This window comes from Homalodisca vitripennis, chromosome X (assembly GCF_021130785.1).
Source record: "Homalodisca vitripennis isolate AUS2020 chromosome X, UT_GWSS_2.1, whole genome shotgun sequence".
In the NCBI taxonomy this organism is placed as follows: Eukaryota; Metazoa; Arthropoda; class Insecta; order Hemiptera; family Cicadellidae; genus Homalodisca; species Homalodisca vitripennis.
Genome location: NC_060215.1, coordinates 43,119,615 through 43,140,000, shown reverse-complemented (window position 1 = coordinate 43,140,000; position 20,386 = coordinate 43,119,615). Strand labels below are relative to the sequence as shown.

General features: G+C 32.6%; 1 protein-coding gene across 1 annotated transcript in view; it reads left to right on the top strand.

Annotated features, from left to right (window-relative positions):
* Nucleotides 1–20,386, top strand: part of LOC124368970 — a 29,625-nt gene that overhangs the window by 2,759 nt on the left and 6,480 nt on the right. The window contains exons 2-5 of the mRNA XM_046826551.1: nucleotides 8,254–8,409; nucleotides 9,016–9,112; nucleotides 10,194–10,310; nucleotides 15,491–15,635. Of these exons, the coding sequence (XP_046682507.1) occupies nucleotides 8,254–8,409; nucleotides 9,016–9,112; nucleotides 10,194–10,310; nucleotides 15,491–15,635 (515 nt within the window). The remainder of the gene's footprint in view (nucleotides 1–8,253; nucleotides 8,410–9,015; nucleotides 9,113–10,193; nucleotides 10,311–15,490; nucleotides 15,636–20,386) is intronic.

The window sequence follows — 20,386 nt, the reverse complement described above, 5'->3', positions numbered from 1 at the left end:
GAATTTCGCCCTGCGACCAATGGACTTTGGGTGTGGGCCTTCCATCATGCTGGGGGACTCCACATTAGAAGAAGTTTACTTCTCCAAATTCCTTGGAATATACCTTGATCGAGGTTTGACATGGAATGTTCACATTGATTCAGTCTCTTCAAAATTAGCATCAGGCATCTATGTTTTAAGGTCTTTAGCCAAAATACTACCCAAGTCAGGTACTGATGGTGGCGTATTATGGCTTCATCTACCCACATCCTTTCTATGGAGTGGTTTTGTGGGAAGCTTGTTCAAACAATCAAATTTTGAGAGTTTTTAGGCTTCAAAAGAAAGCGATCAGAACAATCTCCAACATGAACTTCAGAGAGTTGTGCCAACCACCTTTCAAAAAATTGCAGCTGTTGACTCTGCCATGTATCTATATCTTGAAAGCAGTTTTTTTCTGTGAGTCAAAATGTACCCTAACTAGGGGTCGAGACATATATGAATATGAAACGAGAGGCAGAGACAACTACAGTAGTGCCTGATTCCATTAAAAATAAACAAACGCCCAAGGTGTTAAAGACTTCGTTTGAAGCACTTTTTAGTGTCTAAGACATTCTATAGTGTCGACCTTTTTTTGGATTATAGTTGGGAGACATCCAATCTAGAAGACTGATACTGTAGTTGGCGGTGGAGAGAAATGGCGAGTGAGTGGTATGCATGAATGTAAATGTTGTATGTCTAAATGTAGTATTGTGTAATTGTTGTGAATGAATGTAAAAATTATAGATTTATCCGGTACAACTTTTGCCACATAATTGTTATATTGTCCTCGGCAATAAAGAGTTTGACTTCGACTTTTGACTTTTGTAAAACTCCTTTATAGAGGCAAGCAGTCTTGGTAACAGTTTTGCCCAAGTGAAATCAAAATGTAGTTTCATAGTGCTGCTCCACTGAATACCATCAATATTTGTGCAATGTGTGATCCTCATTATGTCAGACCTTGAACATGACCTAGTGAATCGATAAGCATAGACCCCTGCTGTGAAGGAGTATGCTGCTGCAATAGGAGTACTGTGCAGGGAACTGTCACATTACTTTACAGAAAACCCCCCTGATGTGTAAATTCAGCTATCACTGTATTACTCAAGTTCAGGGGCATGTGGTTTACATCACATTCTAGAGCAGAATCAGTGACTGATTGAACAGATTTCGAGATCAGAAGATATATATATATATATATATATATATATATATATATATATATATCATTAGGAGAGCTGGTTCTTACAATCCAGGATTTTGTCATTTAAAAATAACAATAAAATCAATGGTTCAGAGTTGGAGCCTTGGCATGCCTGAATATATTAGTAAATATATTTTTCCAAATCATTCTTAGTATGTCCTGTCTGAAAGGTACAGTGAAATACAGTGAATCAGACAAGGAGAAAATACAAATACTTTTTCAAATGGATGTGATAAGAGAACTTGTCAAATGCCTTGGGAAGTAAAGATAAGGTATATTAATCTGACCTCGCTGTTAAACCGTTCAACTAGTCATTGCTAGAATCAACAAATTTGTATTAGGTAGTCTGAAGACCTTGGTGAAAAGAGATATATGGTATAATTATTTATGTAAACACAATTATGTACAATTTCCTAAAATGTTATGTTTCTTCAACTAAAGAAATTAGTCTAAACTTAACAAGCTTCAAGGTATCTTTAGGAATCAATGTTTCTACAGATGTTTTTCAATTTAAAGGGAACTTGTTTTAGTAAATTCCAGCTGATCAAGGAGACAAGCATAAGATAAATAATATCTGATACGCTTTTGATGGCAAGTACATAAGGCTTTTGTACCCCAATATGGCACACCATTTCATGATCTGTAGTCTTAGTTAACATAAGTGGACACAGATAAAAATTCACTTGATTTATTTTATTCATTCATTTAAAGGAGAATTTATTTAACAACAATCACTAAACTTACAACTTATTATTTGGTACAAGTGTGTGTGTGTTTTTTTTTCCTAAGCAATCAATGAGTTTTAAAATTAGTTTACAAATAATATGCTAGTCCACAAATAATATTGAAGTAGCCTCTGCAAGAATCCCTGTGTAAGATATCTTGCTGCAGAAACATGCAGCACTCATGACTAGAAATATTCTCAAGACTTCATAAGTGGTAGACACTGAAAATCTGTGGTGTAAAAAGTCGTTTTTTGATTTTTTTTGGACAATTCCGAGATATGGCTCCTCTATGAGATTTTATCCTCAATACAAACTCCAAGGAGTATATCTTTGTTGGAGGAGGTATCTTTGTTTTATATACATGTACATTTCTGTACACTATGTAATTTTGTTCCAGATAATTTGGAATGTCATTAATAAACATGACAAACAAAATGAGTTCCAGGATTTAATCTTGTTTTACATATTTTATTCTGCAGGTTGGTTTTGACAATTTAACTAAAAAATAAAATTATAATTATAAATAAGCTCTATTATGAAGTAATTATAAACTAGTAGGAGGAATAAATATTGTTTATAAGAGCAAACAATGTAATTTAAAAATAAAAGATAAATTAACTTACAGACTTAAGTAAATTCAATAATTGTAAATACACTGACTGAAATATACCTCAGAACATAGAGAAAAGTCCATTGTACGGTGCTCATCATACAAACAAGTTTAAACACTCTGAAAAGGATTGTTTTCTACTTCTTAAATAATATATTAATCTGGAAATCTATAAAAGTTTAAACCATGGATGAAAACGGAAAAAAACCATTTGGATACTGCTATGAATGAAAGGTTTATTCTAAAACGTACCAAATATATTCACAAATTGTTAAGTTTAATATAAAAAGAATAACTTAATAAATAAGAAAAAGAAATATATATTTTGTTAATTGTTTAGAAAAACTGTATTTATTTTAGATCAAGTGGTTTATAAGAGTACTAAAATATTTATGTATAATTACATATAATAGATTATTGTTATGGTCTTGGCAACCTGCACACACGCACATGCCTGAGCATCTGTTACATTGCATTGAAAAAATATATTTGACTTACATATCAGTAAAAAAAAAATGCTTGCCTTTTCATTATATAATATAATATAAAATAACGTTGAAATGTATCCATTTGGTCTTCATAGTTTCATATAATAACTTTCAAAAAGTACTTGAAATCAATGAATAAAACTAAGAATGATTTCAAAATGTTCTGATAACTAGTTACAGGTTTTAAGTGTTCTACTTTACCAGAAATCAAATTGAACAAACTGAAACGTTGACAGTCAAAATGTGCTTGAACTTTACGTTATGTTAGGTTTCCAAACCAGAAAGTAAACATCTAAAGTTGTATCTAATAATATTATGTTATTTCATTAGAGTGACTCAAACTGAGCTTGACCATCATTAACTGAACTTTGGTTCTTTGTACCATTATAGTACCTTTCAGTTTAATACATACTGTAAGTAAGTAAAACATTGTATGTAATGTTAATTAATGACTGAGTATTTATTGAATAAGATCATGGTAGTTATTTGCTAGTTTAGAGGTTGAATATTGCTGTAGCTCAGTTGTGCAATGGAAGTCCTAGAAAATGTATTAAACACATTTAATGTACATTGTGCTATCAACAACAATCACGTGTTTACCAGCTGTTAGCTCTAACAAAGAAAGTATAACCAGCTGTTATATAAAATCGTGTTCGCATTCACAGCCTTTCGTAAATACTCCAGTTATAAACTTGATAAGGAAGTATGAAGTATTGTATTGACTTTGCAACATTTGAAGAGCTTTATATCTTATCAAAAAGAGACCAATAGAATATTGGTAAAGCCAACTACGTACCTTACCTGCCAGCTGTCATTGTTACCTGTTGTTACTGAGCCAGGCAAAACCTTTTTATAGAATTTATTTTATTATATGATTATTGAAGAAACACAATTGCAATTGAAATATTATATTGTAATTTAACAGAAAATTCTTTCTTTACTGCAAGAACACAAATCTACTTTATTGTATGTACAAAAACATAACAGAGATACAGTACAAGTAGTTTTCCAAAACTGTTTATATCTTATATTATCAGTTTGGAAAACAATAACTGTCACTTGATGTAAAACTTGATATAACACTTGAAATGAATATACCCTCTACAACAGGGGGGGGGGGGTGTTAGGGTCTTACTTAATAACCCTTTAACTGAGAATGAAACAGGCAATTTAAATGTTTAAAATGGCAAATCTAATAAGACTTGTTTTATTCTATATTTATTTAGCAATTTATGTATGAGTTTTATAAACAAAATATTAAATATTTACAAAAAACATATTGTTTGAGTCATTTATTTTACTTGGTTATAGAGCCATTAAAAAAAAAAAATATTTTTAGAGGGATACAATTGGAAAATCTTTTCCAACCTTCATCTAAAACTTAAAGAAACAGTGTACTTGCATGGCTTGCCATATGAAAGCCCATTAAGATTGAAAAGTTTATGTAATACACAAATGAAATTTACTTGCCATAAATTAAAAATTTAATTTTAAAAGATACTGAATTTTTTAAAATTATTCTAATTGGTACACTTCAAGAAATGTATAGTATTACCTAATAAATTTATACATTTATTTAACATCTGCATGGATACTCCGATAAAAACTGGATTCTGCAATAATTTTTTTTTCTTAACTTCAGATGTGTTTCTCATTGAAGAAGAATTACTTAAACTATGAAAATATTTATAGTAATTGCTACAAAATCCTATTTTCATTTCCACTTAGGACTGGAAATATATAATATAAAAGATATAATATAAAATATCAAAAGAACCTTTGCTCTGCTTACAGAGTGACAAGAACATTCAATATGAGTAAGGTTGCGGGTAGAGGCTGCCTCAAGTTGAGATCCCAAGTTGGTCACTGTATATGTCATGTCACCTTGAAGGAGGGAGAGGCTAACCAGTTCTGTTTCAGTTCTTCCGTCAATGCAAGTAGGGGACAGTATTCCCTCATGTTTATGCTTTCAACAACCTTTAAAACTAAGAGAGCTTCACACACTCCATTATCCGCAATAAATTAGACCTATCAACCAATTATTTTACCCCCAACGTGTAGGTGACACATTGATTTTTGTTCTATCCAGTGTTGAATTGAAAGGTATAAGCACTCAGAAGTGAACGCACTTGGGATAATAATATGACCATACTGTTATGGTTTGAAGGCCATGTTAATTTGTAGGGTAAAATTTACTTAATTAGTTTACATAAACAAGTGATTGGTGCTGTAGATAATTATCCATTGGTAAATGACTCAGTGGCCCTTTCTAATCATTGGTTTACTTTATATGTTATCATGATTGGAAGGCAAAAACTGTTCTACACACCGTTCATCTTACATCTGCTCATGAAATTGATTGCTGGTGTTCTATGAAAGCAATCAAGAAAAAGGAGAGCAATCAAGAAGTCTGTATATAAGTATGTCTTATATACATACTTATAACACATTCTGTAGCAACACTGTATACAAAATAGTTGTGTGGTTGTTTGTTACACCAAACTATAAACTGCTGGGTTTTGTAACAATATTGTTCATATGTGACCAGGTCAATGATGCAGGTCGTAGAGTTTAAAAATGTTTCATTTTGGACACTTTTTCCTTAGACCTTAGAGTAATTTCAGAACTTTAACCAACATTTGTTTTGACTCAATATGGTGTCTATTTTCCAAAATGGTGAATTAAAATATAGATTTGCATTTCAGTTCTAGGCACTTATACATGCACAAGCTATTCTTGTGATAGTTTTAGCTAAATATTTAGTAATATAAGTAAAAAAAATTAACATTTTGAAATTAAGTTTAACCACACAATAAGGGTATTTTATGTATTGAGTATACTCAAAAGTTAGTTTTTGATAGAAAAACACCTGTGTCAGATGCTTGACCAGACAAATTAAAACACTAAACAGCCTTTTCTTATTTACTCTGCATAGAATACTTATATATACTTAGGTACATAGTATATATAGGTACTTTATATATTGATAATGAATTGTTAAATTTGATTTATTTAATTAAAAAATGTGTTTGAAACAACATATTAAAACTAGTTAATTAATTTTATAAATGAAATTATCATAAGAGTAGGTACATGGGATTTTGAATAGAATTAAAAACATGCTAAACAATGTGAAATAGTACATTACACTGAATTTCTTCAGTTCTTAAAGATCATCTACATCTCTGTATTTATCTCCATAGCTTCCACATAGGTCTTGCTATTTTGTCTAATTAATCAGGGCCCTGTCATCAATCAAACTTGAAACAGTGATTCCTTAAAACTCATGAAAATACTTACAATATTGTTTGTAGCATCAACTCAGATTATTTTAGTATTAAGAATGAAGAGTATTATGTAATGTAAAGCTGAAACATGTGTTCAAACTTTTTAGTTAAAGAGAAGTGGATACCTTAAGTTTTTATTCCCTCCATGATGGCAAAACTGGGTGCATGAGAGGATTTCTCATCTACATGAGAAATCTTATTCTTATTGTCAGTTTCCTGGTGCCTCCCCCCCCCTCTCTCTCTCTCTCTCTCTCTTAGATGCTAGATTGTGTTGCCTATTTAAGTTTCCACTGCCGTTTTAGGAATTGGCCATCACCAGTTAGCTGAAGAGAGGTAAATCTGTCAAGTGTCCAGAGAGTGTCCTCAAATGTGCCTATCAGCTTTTTTTTGTTCTCTTAGGATAAGAAGCTTATAAATTGCACTTAGTCCTGTAAGAACCTTTGTGCTGCTTCCGGAGTGACAGGATATTCAAGATGGGTAAGGTTAGGGAGTAGGGGCCGCCTCCTATCGAGATCCATGAGGAAGAATTAGGGCACTACATCTCAAAGTCATGTCTCCCCAGAAGAAGGGGAGACCAGCTCTAAACCAGCCTCTCCAGTCAAAGTAGGCAGGGGGTGGCACACCCTTGTTTAGGCTAGCAAGAACCTCTGAGGTTGGGAACAAACCCCACCAGTTGGGGTGACTTAATTTCAAAATGTTAATTTTTTTACTTGTATTACTAAATATTTAGCTAAACCAACAGTCATCTCCTACAGTAGACTAGACCTATCGAATTGCCCATGAACCCCATAATTTCGATATTTGTGGTTAGTGATGTGCCACTCCTGGACATCCATAAGGTTGCCCAGATTTAAGTGACACATCGGTTTTTGCTGTGCCCAGTGGTGGGTTCAACTGGAAGGTATAAACCACCCAGAAGTGATCCCTGCTCGGTATGCCTATCAGCTTATTAAGCGTACTGAAGGCATTTATGTAAGGAGAGGGCAGGTGATGTTTGGGAGAGACTGATTCTTGAGATAAAGAGGAGAGGAATTTTCACACTCCATTTACCATTTTAACCCCCTCCTTAATATGTTTATAACATACAGTATCTCTATACGTTCTTAAAAAGATCACTAAAAACACTTTGAAAATTCTCACAACGGATTTCAAAGCTCTTTAAAATGCTGATTTAGCATGAAAACAGCAGTCAGCAGCCATGCCATGATTTCCTTTTGTAAAGAAAGTAGATAGACTGTACTACAATCTATGACAGCATGATATCCTCTTGTAGCTTCTGATTTTCCTGTCCTTAAATGCTTAGTAATATCATGCACCAATTGTATATTTCTGTCCCAAATTAAAGCTAATGGTCTTAGAAGAACTCTCTACATGAGAGTGAAATGATAATATATTGTGATGATGAAGATAAAGTAAACTGTGTGTATTTATTTTTGATTCAACGTTTAATATGAAGCAGGATCTGAGCCTCAGCTGTTATGGCTAACAACAGTGTTATAGATGAAGCAGATGATTTAATCCATGACAGAAATTGGCCTTGTATATGTGCAGTCCAAAACGTTAGTAAAGCATATTAAATCCAAAGTGTATAATTTGTTCTCAATTTTTAATGTTCCTAAGGAAACCACTGTAAGTAAGTTGTTTCCAAAAAAAGCTTGTAATCTTCATTAACTTGTTTGAGAAGCTCTGACATACTTTGTGGCACACATCAACTCTCCAAGCTCTTTTTGGAATAGATGTACCATTAACGTCTCCATCCATTGATACCACAGGTATTCATTAGCTTGAGGAACGTAAGTTAAGGTAAAACTCAATGCAGCAGTATTGAGGTGCAGGAAGTGTGATTATTGATGAAACATCACAGTCATTGCATCTTCATGACAATGATGTAAAGAGAACATATAGTAACATAAAATGCTTGCAGGTGTGTCCAGCCAACAGTCCTGCTCCAGTCAGTCATCATGTCAAGAGCACAGTCAGTGCATGTTCAGTGACAATGGTGCCAAAGGGACTTGTGTTTGTGATGACTTCTACTATCCCAAAAATAGCCCCATCAACAACACCTGTGTTGAATGTCCTGGTAAGCAAGTAAAACTTTATTTAAAATATTTGAAGACAGTTTTAAATATTTATGCTCTATAATAAATTAAAGTCCTTTTATGCTCAATATAAAGGAAAATTAAATACAAACAAGAATTTTCATTTAAAATGTTATTATTCATAAGAAAAATGCTAATTTTAGACTTACTAGATGCTGTTTGTCAACAGATCAATAGATACAACAACTTACATTAACATTAACATTAACATTAGACATTTTGAGATTTAGTAAAGTTTGAGGTTTGTTGGCTTTTTGTACACGGACAATATTCACGCTAGTAATATTTGCAGTATTTTTCATTAAAGAAATGAACCTGAAGATGATGAAATCTCCTTCATTTAATATACCATGTTTTATATAATTATTTTTATTAAAATATTATCATGAGAATTTTGTCATGTTTTCATAATCAATTTCAGGAACTCATGGAAAACAATATCACTCATAAATCAATAAATATATGTTACACTGTTATTAATATTTTTTCTCAATAATTTTCTTCATGTGAATTTAAACCAATTAATTATATTTCATAGTTGGAAAGTGTTGACAAAGCTACTACAATACAATATTCTAATGTTTCAGGAATAGGCGAGAGTTGTAAGAAGGCACAGTGTTGCAATGAGGATTGTCTAGTTTGTTACAATGATGTCTGTATGTACATCTACAATGATTTTTGTCTGTAAGTTAACTTTTTGTTTAAAACAACTCTAATTTTAGTAATTATGTCTACTACTAATGTTTAACAGGTGAAATATTACAAGGTTCTTTTGGTTTCTCTATGATGGTATTGTGTATCTACTACGAAATTTCCAACCCAAGATTTCCATCATGTTACAACACGAAAAATGTCACTATATAAACAAAAATCAGTTTTAGTATCAATAACAAAACAAAATTTTTCATCTGCAATAGACAAATGTGGTTGTAAAAAAGGTGTGCTATTCTTATTAACAAACTGTAAAGCAGTATTAATTTCATTAGCAGAATGTTCACATTTATTTTCAACTTTGCTATGGATAATTTTACTATTCAGTTTAGGAAGTCTGTCATGGTACACTCTTTTACATCCAGAAAAAATGTTATTAATCTATTTGAGCTATCTAAATCCTTTGTGATGATATGCCACTACGTAATCAAGTCTCTGAGTTTCATCTGATTTGAGTTCAAAGTAATCTTGGTGTTAAATTTATGGAGCTTAATTTCACTTTTTCTTTGAGCAATAATAATCTAAGTGTTTTTTTACTTCTAAGAAATATGACCGTTCCTCCTTCCATAATAAATTTCATGAAAATAAAGTAGATTAGAGGACTAATTTACCGTAAAAAGTACTAACTTAACTTCAGATACCTGGGTAGTCTATAGTGGTCAACCAATACAATTATAAAACGTAACCATTGGTTTCATATGGAGCCAAATCACAGTAAATATAAGAAGTTAAAGAAATGGAGTTTACACACCACTTGACTTTACCTACCATTTAAGTGAAATTTTAAAATTTTAAATACAATGACCTGTTGTATATCTAAAATTAACTGTGTTAATGTAACGCTATAAATCTTATTTAAATGTGACAGAATAAAATATTTTTGACTGAAAAATTGTATTATTTGTGTGATAAGACAATTTTTTAATACAAATGTAATATATACTGGTGTTAAACATAAACAGCTTTGGTATACTGTAAAAATTCAGTTATCTTATAACTTTGATATACCTTTTTAATTAAAATCATTTTAATACCAATTCTCTTGTTATTTAAGGGGGATAAGTGATTCAGAAAGAGAGAGGTTTCAGCGAGTCGCCCAATGCATCCTGGCAGTAGCTTTGATCCTGACTGCTTCCATTCTCATCATCCTCTTTTGGAAGGCTTGCACCAAGTAAGAGCAGTTTTCTCTCTTTTTGGTGCAGTGGATTGCAGCAAGAACTTATTAATACGATTTGCCATTGTTATATGTAACAAAATGTATAACACTACATTTCAAGGATTGAAATCTATTCTCTTTGTCAGGTGAGAAGGTAGTTAGTACATACATGTACTTAAAAGCTACAATTTGTGACAGTGTCCCACTTTCCCCTGCGTTGGTGTGACATGTGTTTGTGCTCTTGACATGTATTCTGTGCGGTGACAACGCTTGAATTCATTTTCTTCTGTCTGGACTCCAAGCAGTTTTCGGGTATGGTTAATTTCTTTAATTTATATTTTTTCTGTTGTTTTTATTGGCAGTCCATTTCTGTATCTTGTAGCTTTAAAGTACATATATATGTACCAATGGTCTTCTGACCTGACAAAGAGGGTATACTTCAATCCTCGAAAAGTAGTGTTATACATTTTGTAACATATAACGATGGCAAATGTCCAAAATCCTACTATCCTTTCAAACTTTCCATTGTCAGTAACAAACTTTAAACAAAGAACATATTACTATTAATAAGCACTCAGTATATGCTGCTACTGCAGTGGTGTAACTAAGGGGGAATTGGGGGGATAGAACGCCCCAAGAACTCCAAAAATTTTTTTAAATATACATGTAACAGCAAATCAAACCTGTTTCGATACAGCAGTTAAATGTTTTATTTTGAATTAGACCTATCTAATTTGTTCAAATTTAGATTAATTTGTATATTTATCCACATCCACCGGTGTGGTGTACTGTTCAATCAGAGTTAGCTCTTTTCCCCACCAAAGCCAAGTCCTAGTTACACTACTGTCCCACTGTACTTTAACATATCACCTGTACCAAACTTGTGAGTGCAAATTTATCAATAGATTTCTATTTTCCAGTACAGATTTTATTTTTGAATAATGTTAAAATGTAAATAAGTTTTAATAATATTTAAAAAATTAGGAAAATTTAATCTGGTTAAGTTTGCGTAGTTAAATTAAATTTAAACATGTTTAAATCATGGTTTACTTTTTAACATAATTCAAATTCCTGGTCAGTAAAAAATTGGATTTGGATTTATGAAACTAAATACTAATTTGCAAGGACTCTATTTATTTGAAGTTGAGTTTTAGAGTAAACCACTAGTGCACAGTGTGTGTATAATTAATCTTCACAGAACACACTCTGTGTATGTGTATTTACTGTAATTGTGCTGTCTCATAATTTATTATAGTTACCCTCTATTCCTAACAGACTTTGTATGTTTATATGATGAAGTAAGCAAGATCCAAAAATATTATAGTTTATGCACTGTATAATTTAAAACTTTAATGATTAATCATGTAAGTCAGGAATGAAAATATTGGTTAGTTAATATGTTATTGCTTTAAGCTGTTTCATATGAGGCTGTAATGTTACTACAGTGCCAGTGTGCTATTATTTATCATATATATGCAACCCACATCTAAAAGTTAACCCTGTGTTGAAAATTATTTTCAATAATTTCAAGTAAATGCTAAATATTACATATTGAAATTCGAAATATTATAGATATTTGACAATGTATTATTCTATGGGAATAATTATTTTGTATTAACCAACGATTAAATAATTACTTACAAGATATCTACATTTTCTTGCTCTGAATGTCTATTTTAAGTATCACGAAGATAAATGTTTATTGCTCAGTAAGAAATACTCTTTTCTTTAATTTCAAACACGTTCATACAAAATAATTATGATTTCATGGAAACCCATAATATTTTGTTCTTATCGTGGTAACTTTAAATGTAATATAGAATTATTTTGAATGCCTATTAGAAATTTATCTATAATACATTAATTATTATAAACAGATTAAAGTTTTAGGAAATTAAAAACCTGAGGGACACATGCTTCTAAACATAGCATATACTATGTAAAGAACTACCCAGGAGTAAAACATAAATTTTGGCAAAAATAGCATATCAGTGTTTGTTGTAGGGCTTATATTATTTTAGCTTAACATTAAATCATTAATAAAAGTTCTGTATTGCTATGAGGAAAGGTTCAATTTTGTATTCAGTTGCCAACTATTTCAAACTAAAACTGCCTCTTAAAGTAATATGAGGCTCATATGGTTAAAATTATTTTATCTTCATATTTAAAGCACAGACTGAAATTTCAGATTTTCAGGAGGGGGAGCGGAAAAATGTTTTTATGATATGTTATAAGTTCTTAATGTTTACTGAACTTTAAAAAAGAAAGCTTGATGTTTAATTATTATTATTAGTATTACATTACGGTGAAGTAGAATCTAAGGTTATACTTATATCACAACCTTCACAAATTACCTAACATAGACCTCTGTAGTATCTGTCAACATTGACAGTGGCATTGGTTGTACACTACACTTCCTATTTCGCCTAATCGATAATTTCCTTATCTTACTGTACTATAATCTCTGTATGAGTAGTTTACTCATACAGTACAGGCAGTTTGTACTCATTTATGTTGTTTTCATTAAATGGGTGAACAGCAAAAACTGTAATCAAATGATATTGTTTAGTTAATATATTAAACTAAAACCTCTGTTACATTTAGGGATAGAGTCAGTGGCAACATCTTCCTACCGCTTTCTCTCCATTAGAAAGCATAAAAAAGATTCTCTTTTCACCACTTGCTAATGATGTGTGGACTTGATGACGAGACATATCATTGTAAGCTCTCTTTCACCAATAAACAATTCATTTACGATAGTTAAGTAAAAATGCACAATGTTTGTCTCTCTTCATTTTTGATACACCCAATGAAGAATGTGTCAAGTAATGTTTATGAAATTCTCATTTTGACCAATTTCTTTTGTTGTACCCTACCTTGAGATAATTGAATGCAGTTTTGTTTAGAATAAGTTGTGCCACCTTATCCCTCTAAACCAGCATGATCTCGTTAGAGGTTGTTTGTCAAACACAGACTTCTCATAATTTTGAGCAGAGGCTGATCCTATGGTTGAGTGTCTATGACAAGTTGATATTTTCCATTCTTCACAACATAAATGCGTTTGACAAGCTCCCTTACCACTTCTTTCTGAAGAACTCCAAGCTTTTGGATTTTCTTCTGACATTGTTTGGTGAATCAAATTCTTTATCTTAAGTAGGGTATATAGCGTGTCATATCTGCTCTGAGAGTTTTGCCACTAATCCAGGAGTGCCTCAAATCTCCAATTTATGACCTTTGTTTTTTTATGTTTGTTAATGATAAAACATTATCCCGAACTATGATATCGCATTTTATGACAATATTAATATCTCTATACCAAGCTCCAGATTGACATACCATTTAGATTTGCAATCAGCGATTTATTCTACTTGGCTATTGTATTCTGATTAAGTACAAAATATCCAAACCAAGCAGTTGGTTCTGGGAAGAAACAGATAAATCTCTGGAGAAAACTACCACTTCAGAATAAATGTTGATAACACTTGACTTTTTAGCTCAGACCTACTACTCAGACTCCCTGTGTAAACACTCAGAACAGCACTTTACATAATCCAGCAGATAATGACACTAGTAACACAGACACAGCAAAGATTGCTGACTATGCCTTGTATTAATCTCATCTCAGACACAGGACTGACTGTAGTCTGAGGAAGCATTACATGGAGCAACTTACAATGTCTCCTCATCCACTAAAAAGGATGTAGTATACTTCTCAGATACCTCCAATCAATCTTGATGTTAACCTTCAGTGTTTGAAAAATGCTCTTTGTAGTGATCTTCTACATCCTGGCAACTGAGAAACGCCCACTTAAATCAACTGAAGTAGCAAGAACCAATACAAAAAACTCCGCTATAACACCAGGTATCCCTTAATCTACCAGGTCTCTCTATTCACACACTTGACAACCATAAAAAAGCCTGGTGGAGGAGCTAAGTTATGAAATCCCCCTCCAGACATAGATTAGTAGGCTGCAGTTTTCATTACTACTGAAGGATCGGCTACTGGAACACCTATTCTACCAGTAGTGAATATTTTGAATAGACTAACAACACCTGTCTTTTGAATTTCAACAGTATACTTTCATAAGCCTTCTGATACTTACAATAATACACAAAAGAACACCCATAACACACTTCTTCCAAAATATGAACAGTGTTATTTTGAAGACTAGAAAAAACTTTAGTCTTACTATTCAAATCATCCAGTTTCAAAGATACAGATTTTTAAGAGATTTTGTACAGATCCTCTAGCAACTTTGAGTGTATCTTTGTTGTTTGGAACAGGTAGAGGAGTTACACAGATGTAGCAATTGAGGTTCTACAGAGGAAATTCTATTGCCGGCGGTCTGATAGTTTTCACAGCTGATTGGAGCAGATGTGTAATATGAGAGTTATCTTTTAGCTCTTTCAGCTCATTGTACTATGGCAAATTTGTTGTTTCTTGTTAAGAAGTTATATGATCAATAAGTATCAGTAGAAAACATAGCTTTAAGAGTTTGCATGCACCTATTACAGTGTGTGTAACCTACTAAACAGATGAGCTAGTATCGATAATTCTTTTAATAAGTAGGAAGTATTTAATAAAAAACCGTAAACAAATTTTACTAAATGGAAAATACCATGTGAGCTGTGGTATTTAGGGTGTAAAACTAGGTTTTATGACTGATCTAGACACTTAAGTCTTCAAGAGTACTAACAGGTCTCATTGACAGAGGAAGATTTGGTAGGATATAGATGTGAATATACTTGATATAGGATATAGGAAGCGTAAAAAATATACTTGTTTGACAATCATTTTTAGTTGATTGTTTTTTTTAGTGTTAATTGAAAGTATATGTGGTATAATTAGGTGCTTTTGTGATAATTATTGGTTTATATCATAAGTAGACACATTGTACAATTTTTACCAAAAATTGTAGCAAACCTGAAACTACTCTTAAACAAATCTTAAAGTAGAAAATATGAAACATTGTGTAGCAAGCTCCTATGTTGGAACAGTAATAATTCTAGAAACTATAATGACAAAGTTCTGACAAGTGCCTTAAATCACATTCATCGCGATATGCTAATAGTTTGAGGGATTTAATTTAAACAGTGTGTTAACATACTTAGACTATTTAAAATCTTGATTGTAATGTAAGCTAGAAAACTTTCTACTATTACACAAGACTAATGCGATTGTTTATGTGTTTTAGACGAAGTGTGATGCGACGACGCATGAGACACATGTCTATAGACAGCTACGTTAGTCTCAATTCCATCCAGAGAATGGTCTTGCTACAACTACAAGACAGACCTCCTCCCTACAGCCGGGAGTATAACCACCCCAGGAAGTTTGTGGTATGTTACACCCTTTGCAACACACGAGAACTGACACTGGTTCATACTCATATGCATGAGAAATAAAAACAGAGTAACATACATTAGAATTAAATCGCCTATTTAACTACTTATTACACATTTAAACTTATTGCAAAATACAGTTGAATTCCTTTTAATCAAAACAATTCAAAGACTAAGCATTTAATCCTTAGTCTGGACCAACATAAGTTGGAGAAAAACACAAACATTATTGGTTGAAAGTTCAGAAACATTAATTTCACTGCTAATTTATTATTTTTAATATTTAAATAAGAATCTTTTAATATCGCAAAGAGTGTTATACTAAAACAGACAACATGCAAAATACTGTAAATTTAATGTCACTCATGACATTAAATGTTAATGTTATTTTGAAGAATCTAATCTTATTGGTTATTTTGATATTTTAAAGTAGTTTTCGTTTTTATTTTTAAAAGATCAGTGAACTTTGTTACCTTAAATTCATCTGAAATAGTGTGTTTTAGTATAAGACTAAAAAGATAACCTACAACAATCATGCAATGTAGGAATTCATAAATCCTCATGGAGGTTTAGTTGAGCTAACATTTAGGATGTTGGTTTGATTATCTTCTCGGTATACAAAAATACCTATAGTCTTGTCAAGAAAGATGTACAATGTTTTTTTGAAAAATAATTCATTATTTAGAAGTATAAACTATTTTTATCTCAGTTGGCTGTGTAAGAAGATCATTTCCTCATATAAACACAGTTATTTATTATAAATAAAGAAAGAAAATGAGAACATACTTGCAACTTTTATGAAGTATAAGTACAATAGTTGCAATGTTAACAGATATCTGATTTTGTAATAGTAATAACAGTAATAAAATCAGGCTGTTTAAAGGTAGACTATTAATCTCATAGTAAACCAAACAAATTTAAAATAGCTTCAATGATTTATAATTCTTCAGGGCATTGCTAATTAGATTCCACATCACACAGACAATTAAAAATGGCACTGCCAGTGAGTGAGTTAAACTTTTGTTGTAAGAGATAGTGGTTGATAGGTCAATACATATTTCTCAAAAATTATCTTTGACTATTAAATTTATTATCTATATTTATATGAGAATAGACATATAAAAACAACTAAATATATGTTTTAAAACCAAATCTATTCCTCTACTGAGGCTCTTATTCATCATTACATTCCATCATCTTCTCACTGGCCAATCATACCTGACCAGAAGAATCCTAAAAAGTTGTGTGTTCTAAACAGATTCGAGGCCCAAGTGTGAATCACTGTTAAGAAATGAGGCCTTTCTTGAAATTTAAACTGAGTGTGAGAATAAGTCAGTCATAACATGCCCTTTCCATGTCTCATAAAATCTTGTCAATGTAGTTATTGATGAAAAAGTACAAAATGAGTAAATTGTTCAATGTGTTTGTGAGAATATATACTCTAAATTAGAGACTAAAAGATGGACCTCTCGTAGAAAAGATATAAATTTGAACTCATAGACAGATCATCACTCTAAAGAAAAATAGGTCTACCACAGTAAGACAACCTGAAGGAGAAGGAATTCAAAGCTCGTTTCTTACATCTATCATCTATTTTGACCAACTCTGTAAACTTCCAGACCATTTATGAAGGGAATTTCCTCTGTAAAACCTTAATTGCTATATCTGAGTAACTTAGTATTCCAGACGATGTTGGTGTATTCAAAATGGATAAAGACTAAGGATTTATAAAATATCACAGAAGAATCGTTATTTTTGAAAATCAGGTACGGTTTGTTTGGAATTCGTAAGAACACCAAGATACTGCATGATATGCTTTCTTTTGATTGCTTCCAAACCCACAAAAGAACAAAAGGTATGTTTTATAATCAATAGTAACCATAGTTTTACAGAGATTTAGTTGCATGTGGTTGATTTCAACTCATTCCACCGGATAAATGGCTAATCAGAGCTAAATATGCTATTACATCAATAATTTATTAGAAGAAAAATTTTAATGTCATAAAGCTGGAATCAGGGCAGATAGCAATAATAAAAACAGGCATATTCAAATTTTAGGCTTAATTGATAACAAAATTCTTAAAATACACTTCATCAAATTATACTCATATAACCTTTTTCAAGATCTTTGTCATGATAACTGATGACACAAAGTGTAGACAATAGACAATAGACAATAGACAGTTTCTTTATTCATGTACATAGAGTTACAGAATTGGCGTCAACTAGGTAAAGGTAATAATTTAGGATATTAGTCAGCAATGTAGAAAACAGTGGATAAACCATTTTAAGCACTATGATTAATGGTTCCTCCAGTTTATAAATTCTTCAAGGGAAGGGAGTAAAATGTCCTCTGTAGAAACCATTCTTGGGAGTTTTTCTTCTTGAAGCATTTCTATCCACTGTTTATTTTCAGATGGTCTGGAAGAATATTGAAGAGTTTAGGTCCTGCATAGCTTGGCTTCCTCTCGTACAGAGCAAGACGATGAATTGGCAAGAGCATAGTTCATGGCGTTCCGGGTGTTGTAATGGTGCATTTCTCCCAGCCTTGTAATGTTCTGTGAGACAGCATAGCAGATCACTTCAGTCACAAACAGAGATATCACAGTCAAGATTTTAAGATTTTGAAAAGCTTGCCGGGCAAGTAGCCTTTGGGTCTAGTCCTGCCAATGTTCTCACAGCTTTCTTTTGAAGTATTAGTACCCGTTGGAGATTCCCGATGGAAGAGTTTCCCCATACCACTAATCCATATCTTAGATGTGCTTCAAAGAGTGAGAAATACGCAGTTTTTTTGCTGTGTCCAGATTGCTCATTTTTGTTATTCTTTTTAATACATATAGGCTACTGCTGAGCTTTCTGCAGAGTTGGTCTACATGTGGAGTGTCCAGGTTAGATTGTTGTCAATGATGATTCCTAGGTAGTTAGCTTCATTTTTCAATTCAATATCTGGCAAGCCATGTATTACTGCACTTGCTCTTCCTAAGTTCAGTTGTTGGGTTTTGCGGTCCATTTTAATAATAAGATTGTTTTTGGTGACAGTATTGCTTTGCCATGTCCAGGGCTACAAAGGAAGATATTTCAAGTTCTGGTATTTGTTTCTCGGCCACCAGCAAGGCTGTGTCATCAGCATACATCATGGACTTGGCAGAACTCTTGTAGATATTTTTGGAGGTCATTAGTTAACAGAATAAAAAGCAATTGGTCCAAGAACTGAGCCTTGGGGAACACCTCTGTCAATTAAAAGTGGTGGTGATTGATCTAGTTTTATAAATTGTATTGTTTTAATGTATATGCTATCTCTCTACTGTTTGTGATCTGCCTTTAAGATAACTTGACATCCACTTCCAGAAATCCCTCTTATCCCCATGTTCTTCATCTTTTTTAATATAAGATCATGCTCCAAGCAATCGAACGCCCTACTGAAATCCAGGAAAAATGCACTGATGGCAGTTCCTTCCTCCATTTCATTCAGCACAAGCTCAGTTGAAATTTATTATGGCAGAAGTTGTTGATCTGCCTTTGAGGAATCCATGTTGCTGGCTTGTAATGATGTTGTTTACTGTCAGATGGTTCAAGAGTCTGACAAGGACAATTTTCTCAATTACTTTGGATATTGTTGATAGGAGTTGATATGGGGCGGTAGTTATCGATTGAGGTGCTCGGATTCTTTTTGAGTTTAGGAAAGACTTTTGCTAAGTTTTAATGCTTTGGGAAAAATTCCTTGGGTGAAAGATAGGTTTATGATGAATGTAAGTGGAGGTGCAATTTCTTCCTTACAGTGTTTTAGTAGTATGGAGGACACTTTCATCAATTCCAGAGGACGGTTTGGATTTAAAAGAAGATATGGTGTTTGTTACTTCGATGACTGATACTGGTAGAAAAGTCAAGTCAGGAATATAGTCAGTTTCTAGCTCATTTAGTTGTGGCCTTTGTTGTATCTGGCCAGCAGCAGTAAGAGTTTTCTCCGCCACTGAGACAAAATGTTGATTGAAGTGTTGAGCAATTTCAAGCGCTCCTCAATCAGTTTCATTTTTGACTAGTTAGTTGAAGGTTGATGGAATCTTTTGTATTTTTACACCTTTCGTAGTTGATCACCTCCCAAAGGGCTCTTTGTTTGTTTTCACAGTTTTGAATGTAGTTCGATGTGATTTCTTTTCGCTTTTCCTTCAGTTTTAAGTCATATTCCCTTTTTCTAGCAGCTGTTTTCTGTTTTATTTTTCTTCTGAACTATGAAGTAAGCATTCTGTCCCAGTGCTTGTAAGTAGTTGTGTTTTAGTGTTTGTGTATCCTCATCAATCACTACACCCAACCAAATTTTCTTTTTTTCTTTGACCTTAATTTTTTGGTAGGACATGCTGTATTCAAGGCTAAAATCAAAGTATTATTAAAGCTGTCATAGGCCTGATCAACTTCTATTGTTGTTGTAAACGTCACACCCAGGTTACGTTTGACAGTATAATTTTTATAGTTGATTGAGATTTTCCTGATTATACTGTCGACGTGTTGAGGATGGGAGTCTCAAGTTCTGGGTTTTGGACGTTGATTGTGCTGATTTGCGCTTTGTGATCCGACAGTCCTGTAGTGATGACATCTACGTTGATGTCTTTAGAGTTTAAGTTAGAGCATACCATGTCAATAGATGTGGCTGATGTTGAGGTGACTCTAGTTGGCGGTAGCTCTAGTCTTTCGATGTTATGACTGCTCAACATATTTTCTAGTTTGTTTCTGTTTTGGTTTTGTGTCAGCAT